This window comes from Gossypium arboreum, chromosome 2, assembly GCF_025698485.1.
Source record: "Gossypium arboreum isolate Shixiya-1 chromosome 2, ASM2569848v2, whole genome shotgun sequence".
NCBI lineage: Eukaryota > Viridiplantae > Streptophyta > Magnoliopsida > Malvales > Malvaceae > Gossypium > Gossypium arboreum.
The window spans coordinates 109,350,340-109,366,299 of NC_069071.1; the positions used below are offsets into that span (position 1 = coordinate 109,350,340).

Below are 15,960 nucleotides of genomic sequence, written 5' to 3' on the forward strand. Positions count from 1 at the left end.
CATATCTACTCTTTTTGATACAATGTCTAGAACTATCCATAACCACTCCTCAACTTATAAATAAGAGGATAATATGCTCTAACGCACTCGAACCCACGTCCTCTTGTATTAGCAACAATGTCCATGCTAATTAAGCTAAGATTCAATCGACTTATATAGAAGATTTCTAAAACCAAGTGTAAGATCCAACAATTTCAAAAATTGATAAGATATAAACACATTTGCATAAAACCAAGCATAATCTAAGATTAATCATTTCACTAGAAAAGCACTTCATATTTATGTTTATGTATATAAAAATAAGATTATCATGTATAGGAATTTATAAACAATTTATAAAATCTTTTGATGCGAAACTTCATGGGTTATATAGACTATACCATTCCCAACATTAACCAAGGAAAAAAAGTATGCAAGTGAGAAAGCTAATGCAAAATGGCATAAACTTTGACATTTACAAAACAAATATAAGGGTGTCATTCGGCATTAAAATTGTTTCAGTTTCGTTTGCTAAAACTTGAGATCATATAACTTGACAGGCAGCATGACTAAAGCTGAAATATACCACATCAAAAAATGGAAATCCTACAAAAAGAAAAACATTCTAGTACACAAGTTGTGGTTCAAATTCAGCAAAATCAACAGATCCAGATTCGATCGGCGGCATCAGATACGTAGCTAGGAGCTCTGAAGCCAATGCTGCAATTAATGGAATCCTCTTCAAGTTCTTCACCAATGGAATATCAGAGGTCTCCCCAACAGCAAGCAACTGTTCATTGATCTCAACCATTTTGTCCAACCTTCTCTTGAACTCTGGATTCTCCACATCCAGCACAGCAGGGAAAATCCTGGCTGTTGTGCGGTTTGTCTGTATGCAAGAAATTTCATTATTAACAAGTAAATGATGACCAAAACTCTAGAGTTCATCATATGTTATATGCCAAGGTCTTATAGAATGACAGTGGAACCAGAATCTAACCTCAATGATGACATGCATGTCAAATTCTTTGGTGTCGAGTCCAATGCCCTCATAGAAAGCAGTGCGCTGACAGTCGTTGAGGTACATAGTAACATACACCTGCAGGACAAATTTGTTAAATTTGAAGGCTATGTAGTATTGATATAAGTAACAAAAGAGCTGTACGCGATCAAAGATGATATGGAAACAAATGGATTACCGAGAGGCAGAAAAATCTAGACCATAGCTTAGCCTTCCAATCATTAAGGAATTGAGGCTGTGCCTTGAGCAATGCAGAGAAGAAATCACCGTGACGGTTTTCATCCTGGCACCAGTTCTCAAAATACTTGAAAATAGGATAACATTGGTACTCTGGGTTTTCTTTGAGATGCCTGTAGATTGTAATGTATCTCCAGTACCCAATTTTCTCAGATAAATAAGTGGCATAGAAAATGAACTTTGGCTTGAAAAAAGTGTACTTCCTAGCTTTTGTCAAGAAGCCAAGGTCTAATGCCAAATTGAAATCGGATAAACCCTTGTTCAGAAACCTGTAGTCAATCAAATGGTAAACTTATTTGGGTTTTTTGTTAATGGATTGGCCATAAATAAAGGGAAAAGTATGACTGTGACTGTGCTTACCCGGCATGCCTGGCTTCATCCCTTGACATAAGAGAGAAAATCTCAGCCACAACTGGATTGGTTTTCTGTAGTATCAAATATTAGGGAAACAAATGAATATGAGGGGAGAAAAAGAGGGTTGTGAAAGACTAAAATGAATATTACCTTGAGCCTCCTTCCAAGTTCTTTGTAGAGGAGAAAACCAGAGAACTCAGCAGTACAAGACCTCTCCAAGAACTCAACGAAGATTTGTCTCAAAGGACCATCAATCTTATCAGCAGCTTCTTTGAACTCCTTGTTCCTTACAAAGTGAGTCTGATTGTAATCAGTCTTGAACTCTTGCAGCAGTGCCTCAAATTCGGACTGGTTAAGGTTCTTGTTAATCTCAGTGTTGAAAAGCGCCTCCATTTCATCAAAGTCGGTTGTGTAAAACCTTGGTGTCAAAAGGGTCTCTTTGATGGCGGTTTTGGCAGCTTTCTTGCCACCCTTCGCGGCGGCCTTTGTTGTTGACTGGGAAGTAGATGACATTCTGACGGTGGTGAACTTCCCATATCGGGAGTTGCTAAAAATTGGACTGCTTGTACTGAATTTGGAGATAGGCTTCACAAGGGCCATCTCCGTTGCCATTTTTTCTTTGCTTTCAGTGGTAGAGACAGAAGAAACAGAGCAGAGGACAGTGGGTTAAGCTATTTTGTTTTATAGTGGACTAACAGTTGATTGAATCTCATCTAACGAAATCTGTGTCTGTGAATCGAAACCTGACACGTGTGATATCCTATAGCAGGTCTTGATTACTCTGTTTGTTTCTGATTATGGGCTGTATGGCTAAGGATTTGTGGTCTACCTTTCATGCCGCTGGATTTTAGTCCATAACCCAAATATCTCTCCCCATCCTTCCTCTTCTTCTCAATCCCCACCCCTCTCGCAAGGAGGAGTGAGTAAAATTTATTTGGGTAAACTATTTAAATAGTTTTTTTTTTTTAGATTATATTTTGATTATTTATGTTTGAAATGTTACGTTGTAGTCATTTGTGTTATCATGTTATAATATTAATGTTAATTATCATTAACACTATAACGGTAAACTAATGTAGTACGTTAAATCATCATTTTAAACGAAAATTTTAGGTTAAATTTTAGCTCTAAATGAAAAATTATAGGGACCAATTATATAATTTAACTTAAAATTTTTATTTAAAATGATGATTTAACATGTCTTGTTAGCTTATCGTTACACCTTTAACGATAATTGACTAAAATGTTACAATACGCTAACATAAGTAATGAAAATGTAATATTTCAAACATAAGTGACTAAAATATAACATGAGATAAACAAAAGTAACTATTTTAGTAGTTTATCCAAATTCTTAAACCCATTAAATAAATCAATTTAATCTTAATTAATTTATTCCATCGATTTTCAATTTTAATCGAATAAATTAAAATTAAATTTTAATTATTAAATACTAAATCTCTATTCATAACAAAGCCCGAATAAAATAAATATTTAATACTCAATATCTTAACACCCAACAATACTGTAAAGTCAAACCTTACTTCAAAGTTAGCTTAATTTCAAATAAATAAATAGATCTAATTACTCCAACATATATAAAAATTACAATTAATTTAAATTAAATGAGATAAATATCAAATTTATTTATAAATTTTATTCAATTTGTAACTTGATATATGATTTTTATTTCTAATGAGAAACACACTTTAGGAAACAAGAATGAGTAATTCTTCCATATATCATTTAACAAAGCAATATCCAACGATATATATACAAGCCATAGTTAATAGTTGAATAACAACAACTGATCAGTAACAGACTAACGAACTGCTAACTATACAAACAAACTAACTGCTAACAGCCACAACCATTAATTCCTTAATATGCCTCCAGCTTTCTCATGACTGATGACTGACCAGGTTTAACAATAAGCTTGAGACATGACCTGAACTTTGTAAACAAAGGCGCAGACAAAGGCTTAGTGAATACATCAGCTATTTGCTCTTGAGCGGGAACATGTCCTACTTGCAATCGCCCAGCAGTAACTCTTTCCCTGACAAAGAAGAGATCTAATTCCACATGTTTGAATTTCGAATGAAGAACGAGATTAGCAGAAACAGCAACAGCTCTAGAGTTATCGCACCAAATAGCAGCTTTGCAAGTAGGAGAGATATGCAGCTCAGAGAGGAGAGACTCGAGCCAAACCATTCCAGTGACAGTGTGAGCAAGACCACGATATTCTGCTTCAGCAGTGGACCTGGAGACTACTTTTTGTTTCTTGGATCCCCAAGCAACCGGATTCCCTCCGAGAAATACACAGAACCCGGTAGTAGATCGTCTATCATCCACATCAGTTCCCCAATTAGCATCCAAGTACCCTACTAAATCTAGATTGGCAGCTTGAGTGAAATGCAAACCATAATCCATAGTGTTTTGAAGGTACCGAAGAATACGTTTCACAGCCTTAAAGTGCTGATCTAAAGGTTGATGCATGAATTGGCAAAACTTGTTGACAGCAAAAGCGATATCAGGCCTGGTGATGACCACGTACTGTAATGCGCCCACAATACTTCTGTAATCCGATGCATTCTCCACTGCACTGCCAACATGGCAAGACAAAGCATAGGAGGTGACCATGGGCGTAGGTGAACCTGTTGCTTGATCCATCTTGGCTCTCCGTAGAAGATCAAGCACATATTTCTGCTGACTTAAAAATAGCCCTTCAGTAGTAGGAAGAACCTCAATTCCAAAGAAATAAGAAATATGCCCCAAGTCTTTCAAGGAAAATGTTGTATTCAAAATTGTGACAAACTCATCAATGCTACCTTTGTCCTTCCCAGTAACAATGATGTCGTCCACATAAACAAGGACATAGAGACAAATATCCTTAGTTTTCCGAACAAATAAAGAGCTGTCAGATTTTGTCAAAACAAACTGAGACATGAGTAGGAAGTCTCTCAACTTGGAAAACCAAGCTCAGGGAACCTGCTTAAGACCATATAGAGCCTTCTTGAGTTTGTAGACCAAAGTTTGATTATCATGTTTTTGTTCAAAACCAGGAGGTTGAACCATGTAAATTTCTTCGGACAAATCACCATTAAGGAAGGCATTGTCGATGTCGAGCTGCCGGATATGCCAACCGAACTTTACAGCAAGCGTTAGGACAACACGAATGGTTGTTGGCTTGACAACAGGACTGAAAGTTTCATGGAAGTCAATGCCAGCTTCCTGAAGATACCCTTTGACCACCAAACGTCCTTTGTATCGGGCTATGAAGCCATCAGTATGTATTTTAAACTTAAACACTCATTTGCACCCCACAGCTCTCCGGTTGGCAGGTAAGGAAACCAAGTCCCATGTTTGATTTCTAATCAACGCATCAAACTCCTGTTGAGTGGCCAGAGCCCATTCCTTAGATGACAAAGCCTCCTCAATTGTAGTGGTTCAGAAACACCAACCTCTGCTGAGAAGACACGAGGTTTGAAAATTCCACTCTTGGACCGGGTCTGCATGGGGTGAGTGTTCACAGGAGGAGCAAGTATCGACTCAACAACCGGAACACTACTGGACACCATTTGAAAGGCTTGTAGAAAGACCTCAGCAGGAGAAGGAGAAAGCCGAGTACTGCTAGTTGGAATGGGGGACAACATAGTAGCAGTTGGACGAGGCTGAATGGTAGCAGACCCTAAAAAGTGAAGATCAGACGGATAGCGTACTACTGGAACTGAAGATTCGTGACGCTGGAACTGAGATGAAGCAATAGCAGACACAGAACTATCTGGAGAAGCAGGAGTAGCAAATAGAAAAATAGCCTCATCAAATACTACATGGCATGAGACAAACAACTTGCCAGTGTCATCTAGGCATTTATACCCTTTGTGAATGGGACTGTAGCCAAGAAACACGCAAGGTCGAGAGCGATACTGTAGCTTATGAGTATTAAACGGCCTGAGATAAGGGTAACAGCGACAACCAAAAATTCGTAGATGCATGTATGGAGGAGGGGCTTTATGTAAGACTTCATAAGGAGACTTGCCATCAAGAACGGAGGTGAGAAGCCTATTAATAAGGTAGAAGGCACTGATAAATGTATGCGCCCAAAAACGAAGAGGAACCTGAGCTTGAGCCAACAAAGTCAAACCAACATCAACAATATGTCTATGTTTTTTTTCCACCAACCCATTCTGTTCTGAAGTGTGAGGACAGGAGAGGTGATGATGAATCCCAACCTAAGCAAGAACCTTAGGAAATGACCGAAACTCTCCTCCTCAATCAGACTGGAGGACCTTTATAGAACAGCCAAATTGAACAGCAACTAACTTCTGTAAATGAAGAAACTTCTCAAGAGCTTCAGACTTGTGTTTGATGAGATACATCCAGGTATGTCGTGAGTAAGCATCAACAAAAAACACATAATAAGACTGGCCTTCAGAAGAGACAGAAGCCGGCCCCCAAAGGTCTGATACAATAAGCTCAAAGGGAGCTCAAAACTTGGTAGTGGATGGAGAAAAAGGAAGTTTGTGAGATTTTTTGAGTTGACATGCAGAACATACTGATGACAGCTTACAATTATTAAAAGCTATTATTCTTATTTAGAACTGCAATGACAATCTTAGTACAAGGGTGGCCAAGTCTCTTGTGCCACAAATCAAAAACACAACTACTAGCACTGGAGGACTTCAAACATGCAGTATAAGCCATGGCTGAAGAATCATCATGGTTGACTTGGCTGGAATGGAAAGAATCAGTACAAGCAGTAGCTGTTGAAAAATCATTATTCTGAAGTCGCTTAGAGTTGCACAAATCAAACTGGTACAAACCATTATGTATGCAGCCTTCCAACAATACGATCCTTGTCTTGATATCTTTCACAAAACAATGGTGAGGATAAAATTCAAAGTAGACTTGGTTATCACCAGTAAACTGGGCAACAGACAATAAGTTTTTACAAATATGAGGAACATGCAAAACATTTTTCAAGTGAAAAACTCGATTGCCAGAAGTAAAACGACTGGAACCAGTGTGAGCCAACTAGTGTGAGCCACAGATACTGGCACAATGTTTCTCATAAAGAGCCTGTTGGTACCTGCATATGGTGCTGACTCCTGCAAGTTGCCTAGATCATTGGTTACATGATTAGACGCACCTGAATCTGGATACCAGACCTTGCCGTTTGTGGAACATAGCCCTTGTTTGGAGGAAACATTTGCTTGCAAACTTGATCCTTGAACCGGGCTAGAGTGAGAACAACAATGCGAACCATCACAAGACAAAGTAGAGGAACCTTGAAACTGATTATAGTGCACCTGCATAGGTTGATCAGAGACACCTTCAAAGGATTCATCGAAGCGATAATAACACTTCTGAACCGTATGACCAATCCGGCCACAGAGCTGACTCTGAGGTTTGTTATGGAAAAATTTCCTACCACGGTCTCTACCACGAGAAAACCGACCACGGCCCCTGTAAGAAGATCCAAAATCTTTAGCAGATTGACCAATGCTGCTAATAGTGAAACCACTCTGCTGAGCAACATTCGCTTGTAACGACATACTGGGCACCAAATCCTGTTGTCGAGTCTCACAATCCAACAACATTTCACCAAAAAGATCAAGAGAAACATTCATCACAGAAGCAACAATACGGATGGACTCAAACTCCACTGGAAGACCAGCAAGAACGATGCTAACCTGTTCTTGCTCAGAAATGAGAGTTCCTGCAGCCATGAGAGTGTCACATAGACTTTGGACCTTAGCCAAGTATTCTTTGACTGTTAAGGAACCTTTCTTCTGAGAATAAAGAGAATGGCGCAGAGTAGAGATTGCTAAAGTAGATTTTGAAGCAAACCTACGTGACACACTGTCCCATACTTCAAAACTCGTTCGAGCACCACTGAGATAAACCAAAATATCATCACTGATAGTGGATAAAAGCCATGAAGCTAACAACTTGTCATGTTGCATGTGAAACAAGAATGCAGGATTGGGAACAAGAACCCCATTAGTATCAACAACAGACTGTGGAGGAGCAGCAACAGTACCAAGAACAAAGTTATGCAAACCATATCCTTCAAGAATGAGCATCACCTGTTGTTTCCACAGAAGAAAATTACGATCGCCGAGTTTCACCGTACCATGTTTAGGAAACTGATGAACTGTGTGCAAAGAACCAAGGCCAGGATCAGGAGACGAGCCATCACCGGGAGCAGTAGTGTTGAACGACTGATGAGTGTTGTCGTCATTTCCGGAAACAGCGCCAGTAGCCATAAAAAAAAAGAAACGTGACTAAAAAAAATTATGGCTAACGAATGAGTAATTCTTCCATATATCATTTAACAAATCAATAACCAACGATATATATACAAGCCATAGTTAATAGTTGAATAACAACAACTGATCAGTAACAGACTAACAAACTGCTAACTATACAAGCAAACTAACTGCTAACAGCCACAACCATTAATTCCCTTAATAATTTCGTACAATTATATATATATAATTTGAATTGCGATTTATAAGCATACATGAAATTTTGATTATGGTTCAATTGTACACATTTAAATAACTGAATATATACATTTTTTGTTCAAAACAAAGAATACATATATTTATTTTCATATTTATTAATATAATTGTTTGTGTATGTCATATGGTAATGTAAAATAGTACTAATTCGATAATATTGTCAATAATTTATGAAATTTGAATCAAATCAAATTTTCATATATAAAATTGCAAAAATCAAAGTTTTTATATAATATTTATCTCAAATTAAATTGATTGCAAAAACCTATATCATTGGCTTTAATTTAAGCTTAAGGCGGATATTAAATGAAGAGTAGTTTTATAAAATAAAATAAGGGTAGAAGGTGACTCTAAAATACAGTTGGTTTTATTTTGATTATTTTAAAATATTTTTTCAATTTAATTATTTCAATTAAAATAATTGTGTGAATTAATTATTGTTATTAAAAATTCCGTTTATCATTAATAGATGATGACATGGCACATTAGTGACCGGCATGTGACAATTTTTTACTAAAGCTTAGGTACTTTTTATAATTAATTAAAATATTTTTCTTTTTAAAATATATTTAGTTATTTTAATTAAAATAATTGTGTGAATTAATCACAAATTGATATCATTAAAATGTCATGTGCCAATATATTGAACTAATGTATGACATCAATAATCCATGACTAATTTGTACAATTGTTTTAATTAAAATAATTAAATTTAAAAATATTTAAAAAAACTAAAATAGGACTAATTTGTTATAGAAAAATTAATAAAACAATAAATAAAAGAGGATGAAAATACGAGAGAATTTCATTATTTTACTTACAAGGTGCTATTTATAAGCTCCTTTACATTCAATTAATAAATGTATTACATTTAATGAATTAAAGTTTCTTAATTACTCTATTTAATAATCTCTTGATTATAAATTAAGTAAAGAGTTTTATCTCATTACTTTAATATGCTTAAAGGGGTTATGACATCTATTTAATTTACAACACTCCCCATTAGATGTCTTTTAAATAAGAATGTGCCTCATTAAACCTTTATTAGAAAAAACCCTGTGGGATAAAAATCTAATGAAGGAAAAAGAATACACAATCTCCTATTACAAGTTGCCTCGTTAAAAACCTTTACCAGGAAAACCCAGTGGGACAAAACCTTGGTTAAAGGAAAAGAGTACAACATGTTTTATACTCCCCCTAATGGCAACATCACATTATATCTTTGAGTCGACGCATTCCAATCTTGTTTCATAGTCTTTCAAATGTTGAAGTTGGCAATGCCTTGGTAAAAAGGTCTGCTAAATTATCACTAGAACGAATTTGTTGAACTTCTATGTCACTTGTCTTCTCAAGATCATGAGTGAAGAATAATTTTGGTGAAATATGTTTCGTTCTGTCACCTTTGATATAACCACCTTTTAATTGAGCTATACATGCTGCATTATCTTCGTATAAGATAGTTGGAATATTTTCCTGTAAAGGCAAATTACATATATTCTGGATATGTTGGGTTAATAACCTTAGCCAAACACACTCTCGGCTTACCTCATGCATTGCAATTATTTTAGCATGATTTGAAGAGGCAGCAGCTAATGTTTGCTTTGTCGAACGCCATGATATGGTAGTACCTCCACATATAAATAAATATCCCGTTTGAAATCGACCTTTATGTGGATCCGATAAATATCCAGCATCAGAATAACCAACTAATAGGGATTTTGAATCATTTGAATAAAATAACCCCATATCAATGGTCCCTCTAAGATATCTAAATACATGTTTAATTCCATTCCAATGTCTACGTGTTGGAGAATAATTAAATCTTGCTAACAAGCTTATAGCAAAAGCTATATCAGGTCTTGTGTTATTTGCAAGATACATCAATACTCCTATGGCACTTAGATATGGTACTTCAGGACCAAGAACTTCTTCATCATTCTCATAAGGACGAAATTGATCTTTATTCACATCTAACGATCATACAACCATCAGGGTACTCAATGGATGTGCTTTATCCATATAAAATTTATTTAAGATCTTTTTCGTATAAGTTGACTGATGGACATGAATTCCATCTTTTAAATGCTCGATCTGCAGGCCAAGACAAAATTTTATTTTTTCGAGATCTTTCATCTCATATTCTTTCTTTAAATAATTTATTGCATTTTAAAGCTCTTCAGGAGTTCCAACAATATTTAGATCATCAACATAAATAGCAATTATCACAAAGTTTGATTCAGACCTTTTTATAAAAACACATGGGCAGATTGGATCGTTTTTATAACTTTCTTTTAACAAATATTCACTAAGACGATTGTACCACATACGCCCAGATTATTTTAATCCATATAAACTTTTCTTTAATCTGATTGAGCAATTTTCCCGGGAAACTCTATATCCTTCAAGGATTTTAAATCCTTCTGGGATTTTCATATAAATTTCACTATCAAATGTACCATACAAATAGGCTGCAACAACATCCATTAGACACATGTCAAGTTTTTCACGTACTGCCAAACTAATAAGGTATCTAAACGTGATTGCATCCACCACACGAGAATATGTCTTTTCATAATCAATGTCGGGCCTTTGCGAAAATCCTTGAGCTACAAGTCGTGATTTATATGTTACGACTTCATTTTTCTCATTTCGTTTTCGCACAAATATCCATTTATATCCTACCGGCTTTACATATTTAGGTGTTTGGACTATAGATCCAAAAACCTCACGTTTAGAAAGTGAATTTAATTCTGCTTGAATTGCGTCTTTCCATTTTGGCCAATCTTTTCTATTTCTACATTCCTCAATAGATTTAGGCTCAGGATCCTCATTTTCTTTTGCTATTTCAATAGCAACATTATAAGCAAAATTGTTGTCGGCAACTATAGTTTTTCGGTTCCATCTTTTTCCTGAAGTAACATAACTTATTAAGATTTCTTCGTTATCACCATTTTCAGGTACCTGAACCTCTTCTGGGATTTTTTGATTAGTTATATCTTTGGCCTCTTCTGGGGCACTTGCCTCCACAATATTACCATCTTGAATAATTGATCCTTTCCTTTTACGAGAATTTTTATATTTGGAACCGATTGGCCTTCCACGCTTCAGGCGTGGATTACTTTCTTTTGCACTAACAATTTGCCTTATTGAGATATCAATTCGTATTGGAACATTTTCAGCTGGTATATGAGATTTTGTAATTCTCTTTAGGTCAGTAAATGAATCTGGCAGTTGATTGGCAATGTTTTGCAAATGTATAATCCTTTGAACTTCTTGTTCATAGACTTGTACGATGATCTAATTGAGATAATGATGATCTATTCCATGTAATTTCTTTGACCAGTTGTATTTTCTCTCCCCCTAATATTGGGAATGTTGTCTTATCAAAATGACAATCAATAAATCTTGCAGTAAATAAATCTCCAGTTAATGGTTCAACATATTTAATTATAGAAGGAGATTCATAACCAACATATATTCCCAACCTCCTTTGAGGACCCATCTTTGTGGGTTGTGGTGGAACAATTGGAACATATACTGCACATCCAAAAATTCTAAGATGGGAAATATTTGGCTCTTGACCAAAAGCCAATTGTAATGGGGAGTACTTATTATAACTTGTTGATCTTAAGTGCACAAGTGCTGCTGCATGCAAAATAGCATATCCCCAAGCTGTAACAGGGAGTTTTGTTCTCATAAATAATGACCGAGCTATTAGTTGGAGGCGTTTGATAAATGATTCAGCTAAACCATTTTGTGTATGAACATGAGCTACAGGATGTTCAACTTTTATCCCAATTGACATACAATAATTATTAAAAGCTTGGGATGTAAACTCACCAGCATTATCAAGACGAATAGTTTTGATTGCATAATCTGGAAATTGTGCTCTTAATCGAATTATTTGAGCAAGTAGTCTCGCAAACGCCAGGTTGCGAGTCGATAATAAGCATACATGTGACCACTTACTAGATGCATCTATTAATACCATAAAATATCTGAATGGTCCACTTGGTGGATGAATGGGCCCACATATATCATCTTGAATAAGTTCCAGAAATGTTGGAGATTCAATCCCAACCTTAGCTGGTGATGGTCTAATAATCAATTTTCCTTGAGAACAAGCGACACAAGATAAATCCTTGAATTCAAGAATCTTTTGGTTCTTTAATGGGTGTCCAATTAAATTCTCGATGATTTTTCGCATCACAATAGATCCGGGATGGCCTAATCGGTCATGCCAAATAGTAAAAGTATGTGGTTCTACAAACTTCTGGTTTGTAGTAACATATGATTCAATTGCATTAATATTATGTGCATAATATAAACCTGATGAAAAAGCAGGTAGCCTTTCCAAAATATATTTCTTTCCACATTCAACATTTGTAATATATAGATATTCAACATTTGTAATATATAGATATTCAACATTTTTCTCATTCATAGTCTCAATACGATATCCATTAAGACGAATATCTTTAAAACTCAATAAATTTCTTTGAGACTTGGTGGAATATAAAGCATCATCAATGATAAATTTTGTACCTTTAGGTAATAATATAATAGCTCTTCCAGAGCCTTCAATAAGTTTTGAACTACCCGATATTGTATTAACATGGGCATTACTCATTGTCAAATGAGAAAAATATTTTTTATCTTTGAGTATCGTATGTGTTGTAGCACTATCTGCAAGACACATGTCTTCATTGATTTTGGGTCTATCGAAATTTTGTTGAATATTCATATTCTTCATAAAAACAAATAAAATATAATATGAGAAACATTACAAATATTTATTAAATATATAAATTATTTTTTTATGCAAGAAAACAAAATATACTTAAAAAAATGTCAAAATAACATCAATTTTTCTAATGATTCTCAAAGAAATCTGCCACATCTAGGTGAGTTATATTATTAAGGTCATTAAATTTATCATCCTCGTAGGCATGGTCAGTTTTATTATTATAGTGAATATCTTCATCTTTTGCCTCTATTTTATCATTTTGGGATATAAAATTTGTCTCCATATGCTTTCCCTTCCTTTTAATGGATGCTTGAAAAAGTTTCACTAAATGCTCAGACGTACGACAGGTACGTGACCAATGCCCCTTCATAGCACATCGGTAGCATATATTCTCAACAATCTTTGAAGGATTATTTTGACCACTTCTTTCTTGTCTTTCATTGTTATTCTTTTTCTGGTGGTTAGAAGTATCATTGTTATGACCAACATGATAACGATTACTAATACGTCCTCGACCACGTCCCCCACTACGTCCATGACCACGACCACGACTTCTATATTTTCTATTTTCATAATTATTGTGTACTGCTACATTCACTTCAGGGAATGGTGCAGAACCAGTGGGACGAATTCCATGATTTTTCATCAATAGCTCATTATTTTGTTCAGCCACCAAAAGGCATGAAATCAATTCAGAATACCTTTTAAAACCTTTTTCACGATATTGCTGCTACAGGAGCACATTAGTAGCGTGAAAGGTTGAAAATGTTTTCTCTAACAAGTCCTCATCAGTTATGTTTTCTCCACATAATTTTAGTTGAGAACTAATTTTGAAAAGTTCTGAATTGTATTTACTTACAGTCTTAAAATCTTGCAACCGTAAGTGCATCCAATCATAACGAGCTTTAGGAAGTATCATAGTTTTCTGATGGTCAAATCGTTCTTTCAAATTTTTCCACAACTCAAAAGGGTCTTTCACAGTGAGATATTCCACTTTTAATCCTTCATGCAGATGATGACGGATGAAAATTATTACTTTTGCCTTGTCCTGATTAGATACTTCTTTATATGCTAATATAGTATTTCCTAGACCTTTAGCATCTAGGTGAATTTCAGCATCTAACACCCATGACAAATAGTTCTTGCCTGAGATGTCTAAGGCCGCAAATTCAAGTTTGGCAAGATTTGACATTATAATCACTTGAATAAAAATAAAAAAAATTAGTAAATTAATAAGTATTCTCAATCGTAAAATAATTCAATTATATATACCAAATTTGCTAAATAATAATATGTATGTCAAATATTGACATAAAGAGGAATAGTCATAATAATAACTTAACACAAATTAAATTAATTGAAATTTCTTTAAATAAAAAAAATATGTATATATAATTATCATTATTAGATTTTAGTTGTAAAAATAAATGTGCAAATGTTACCCAAAGCAAATATTTCATCTAGAAAATAAAATAAAAGAATTATGAAAATACGTATACCGTATATAGTTTAACGGGAGTTATACGGGCAAATTATATAAAGTCGAAATGACGTGAACTTCACTATGAACTTGTAGAAACTCGTGCTGATAACGTGTTATATAAAAATTAATAAAACAATAAATAAAAGAGGATGAAAATACGAGAGAATTTCATTATTTTACTTACAAGGTGCTATTTATAAGCTCCTTTACATTCAATTAATAAATGTATTACATTTAATGAATTAAAGTTTCTTAATTATACTATTTAATAATCTCTTAATTATAAATTAAGTAAAGAGTTTTATCTCATTATTTTAATATGCTTAAATGGGGTTATGACATCCGTTTAATTTACAAATGTAATTATATTTTAGACTTTAGTTATCTAGAAGGAAATTCTTAACACGTTATGGAAAAGGGAAAGTAGAAAACAAATATTAATTACAATTATTTATGTAAGAAGATGCTGCGCCATATGAAATTTAATTTTCACTATTACCATTCACAATCTTGGTTAATGTTTTATTTTCATTCATTATCTATAAAAGTTGCACTTCCATAAATTTTTCTAATTTTTCCGTAGTGCATTCTTTAAACTCATTCAATATTTGTATTATATATAATGATACATCTTCTAATTTTATAATGGATCAATTGCAATGGTAATTTTGTCCTTTTAGTTTTTAAGTAAATAAATCATAAAAAAGCAAAAGAATTTTTTTTTTGAAAAATCGATTGAACTGAACTAAAGATTTTCGATTTGGTTCAGTTGATTTTAGAATTATAATCAGTTCAGTTTATTTGGTTTGCATAATTTATTTGATTTATTCAAATTTTAATATAAAAAAATTAAATCAATCGAATACACACCCCTAAGGCCAATATATTAATTTATTGAAAGTGTTGCTTGTATTGTTGGATGACGCGTTGTAATATTATGTATGACACCTTATAGATAGAAGAATAAAATCACAAATACATGCGCACATATATATATATATATATATATATATAATTTGTTTAAGTAGATCAACGAATATATCTATGTATGTAAGGCTCTGCTCGTAGAATAATCTCTTAATAAGTTAACAGTACAACTAAAAACTTAACCTAGTGTTGCTGATGGAGACTTGTGATTGTGAGGGTTCACGAACAAAGTGCACCATAGGTGAAGGTGGAGCGGATGAAGACTCACGACTGTGCCCGACTGAGAGAGAGAGGCTTTGGATTGTTGTGATGATGTCTTGAACAAGTATAAATGTCGTGGGTGCTTCAAGGGAAGAGTGATGATCATGGCGAAGCCTTTGGAGGGTGGTGAATGTCAATAGTGGTTCAAGAGAGTGAACTATGGTTGAAGTGAAACCTTCAAACAAGGTATGACGACAAAGGAGTGTGCTGCAGTCGAGGTAAAGTCCTCAGATGGATGTCGGGCATTAAAGAAACTTCAAGGCCAAGATCTTCGAAAGAGTGTAGGTGAAAATTAAGCCCTTCCTTTGTGATGAGCATTCCTCAACACTTATGAAGAGGAAAAGATTGTGAGAAGGTATTTGAGGTTGCCTTCCAGGATGCACTCTAACGGTCAAGTCAATCTATGTGACAAGAATAAGTAAAG

The 15,960-nt window shown here is 34.6% G+C and overlaps 1 protein-coding gene across 1 annotated transcript; it reads right to left on the reverse strand.

The window, feature by feature from the left end:
* Nucleotides 1-453: 453 nt before the first annotated feature.
* On the reverse strand, nt 454-2,277 carry LOC108460633 (magnesium-protoporphyrin IX monomethyl ester [oxidative] cyclase, chloroplastic). The gene is made up of 5 exons (XM_017760203.2): nt 1,742-2,277; nt 1,598-1,662; nt 1,179-1,506; nt 980-1,078; nt 454-868 (listed from the first exon to the last, which is right to left on the reverse strand). Exons 1-5 carry the CDS (start codon nt 2,201-2,203, stop codon nt 605-607), a joined length of 1,218 nt encoding a protein of 405 aa, XP_017615692.1. The 5' UTR covers nt 2,204-2,277; the 3' UTR covers nt 454-604.
* Between the last annotated feature and the right edge of the window lie 13,683 nt (nt 2,278-15,960).

Coding starts and splice junctions, on each gene's coding strand:
- LOC108460633 (XM_017760203.2), bottom strand. CDS start 2,203: ATGGCAACGGAGATGGCCCTTGTGAAGCCTATCTCCAAATTCAGTACA. Junction 1,663..1,741: donor AACTTGGAAGGAGGCTCAAG/GTAATATTCATT, acceptor TTGATACTACAG/AAAACCAATCCAGTTGTGGC. Junction 869..979: donor ACATGCATGTCATCATTGAG/GTTAGATTCTGG, acceptor TCTTGCATACAG/ACAAACCGCACAACAGCCAG.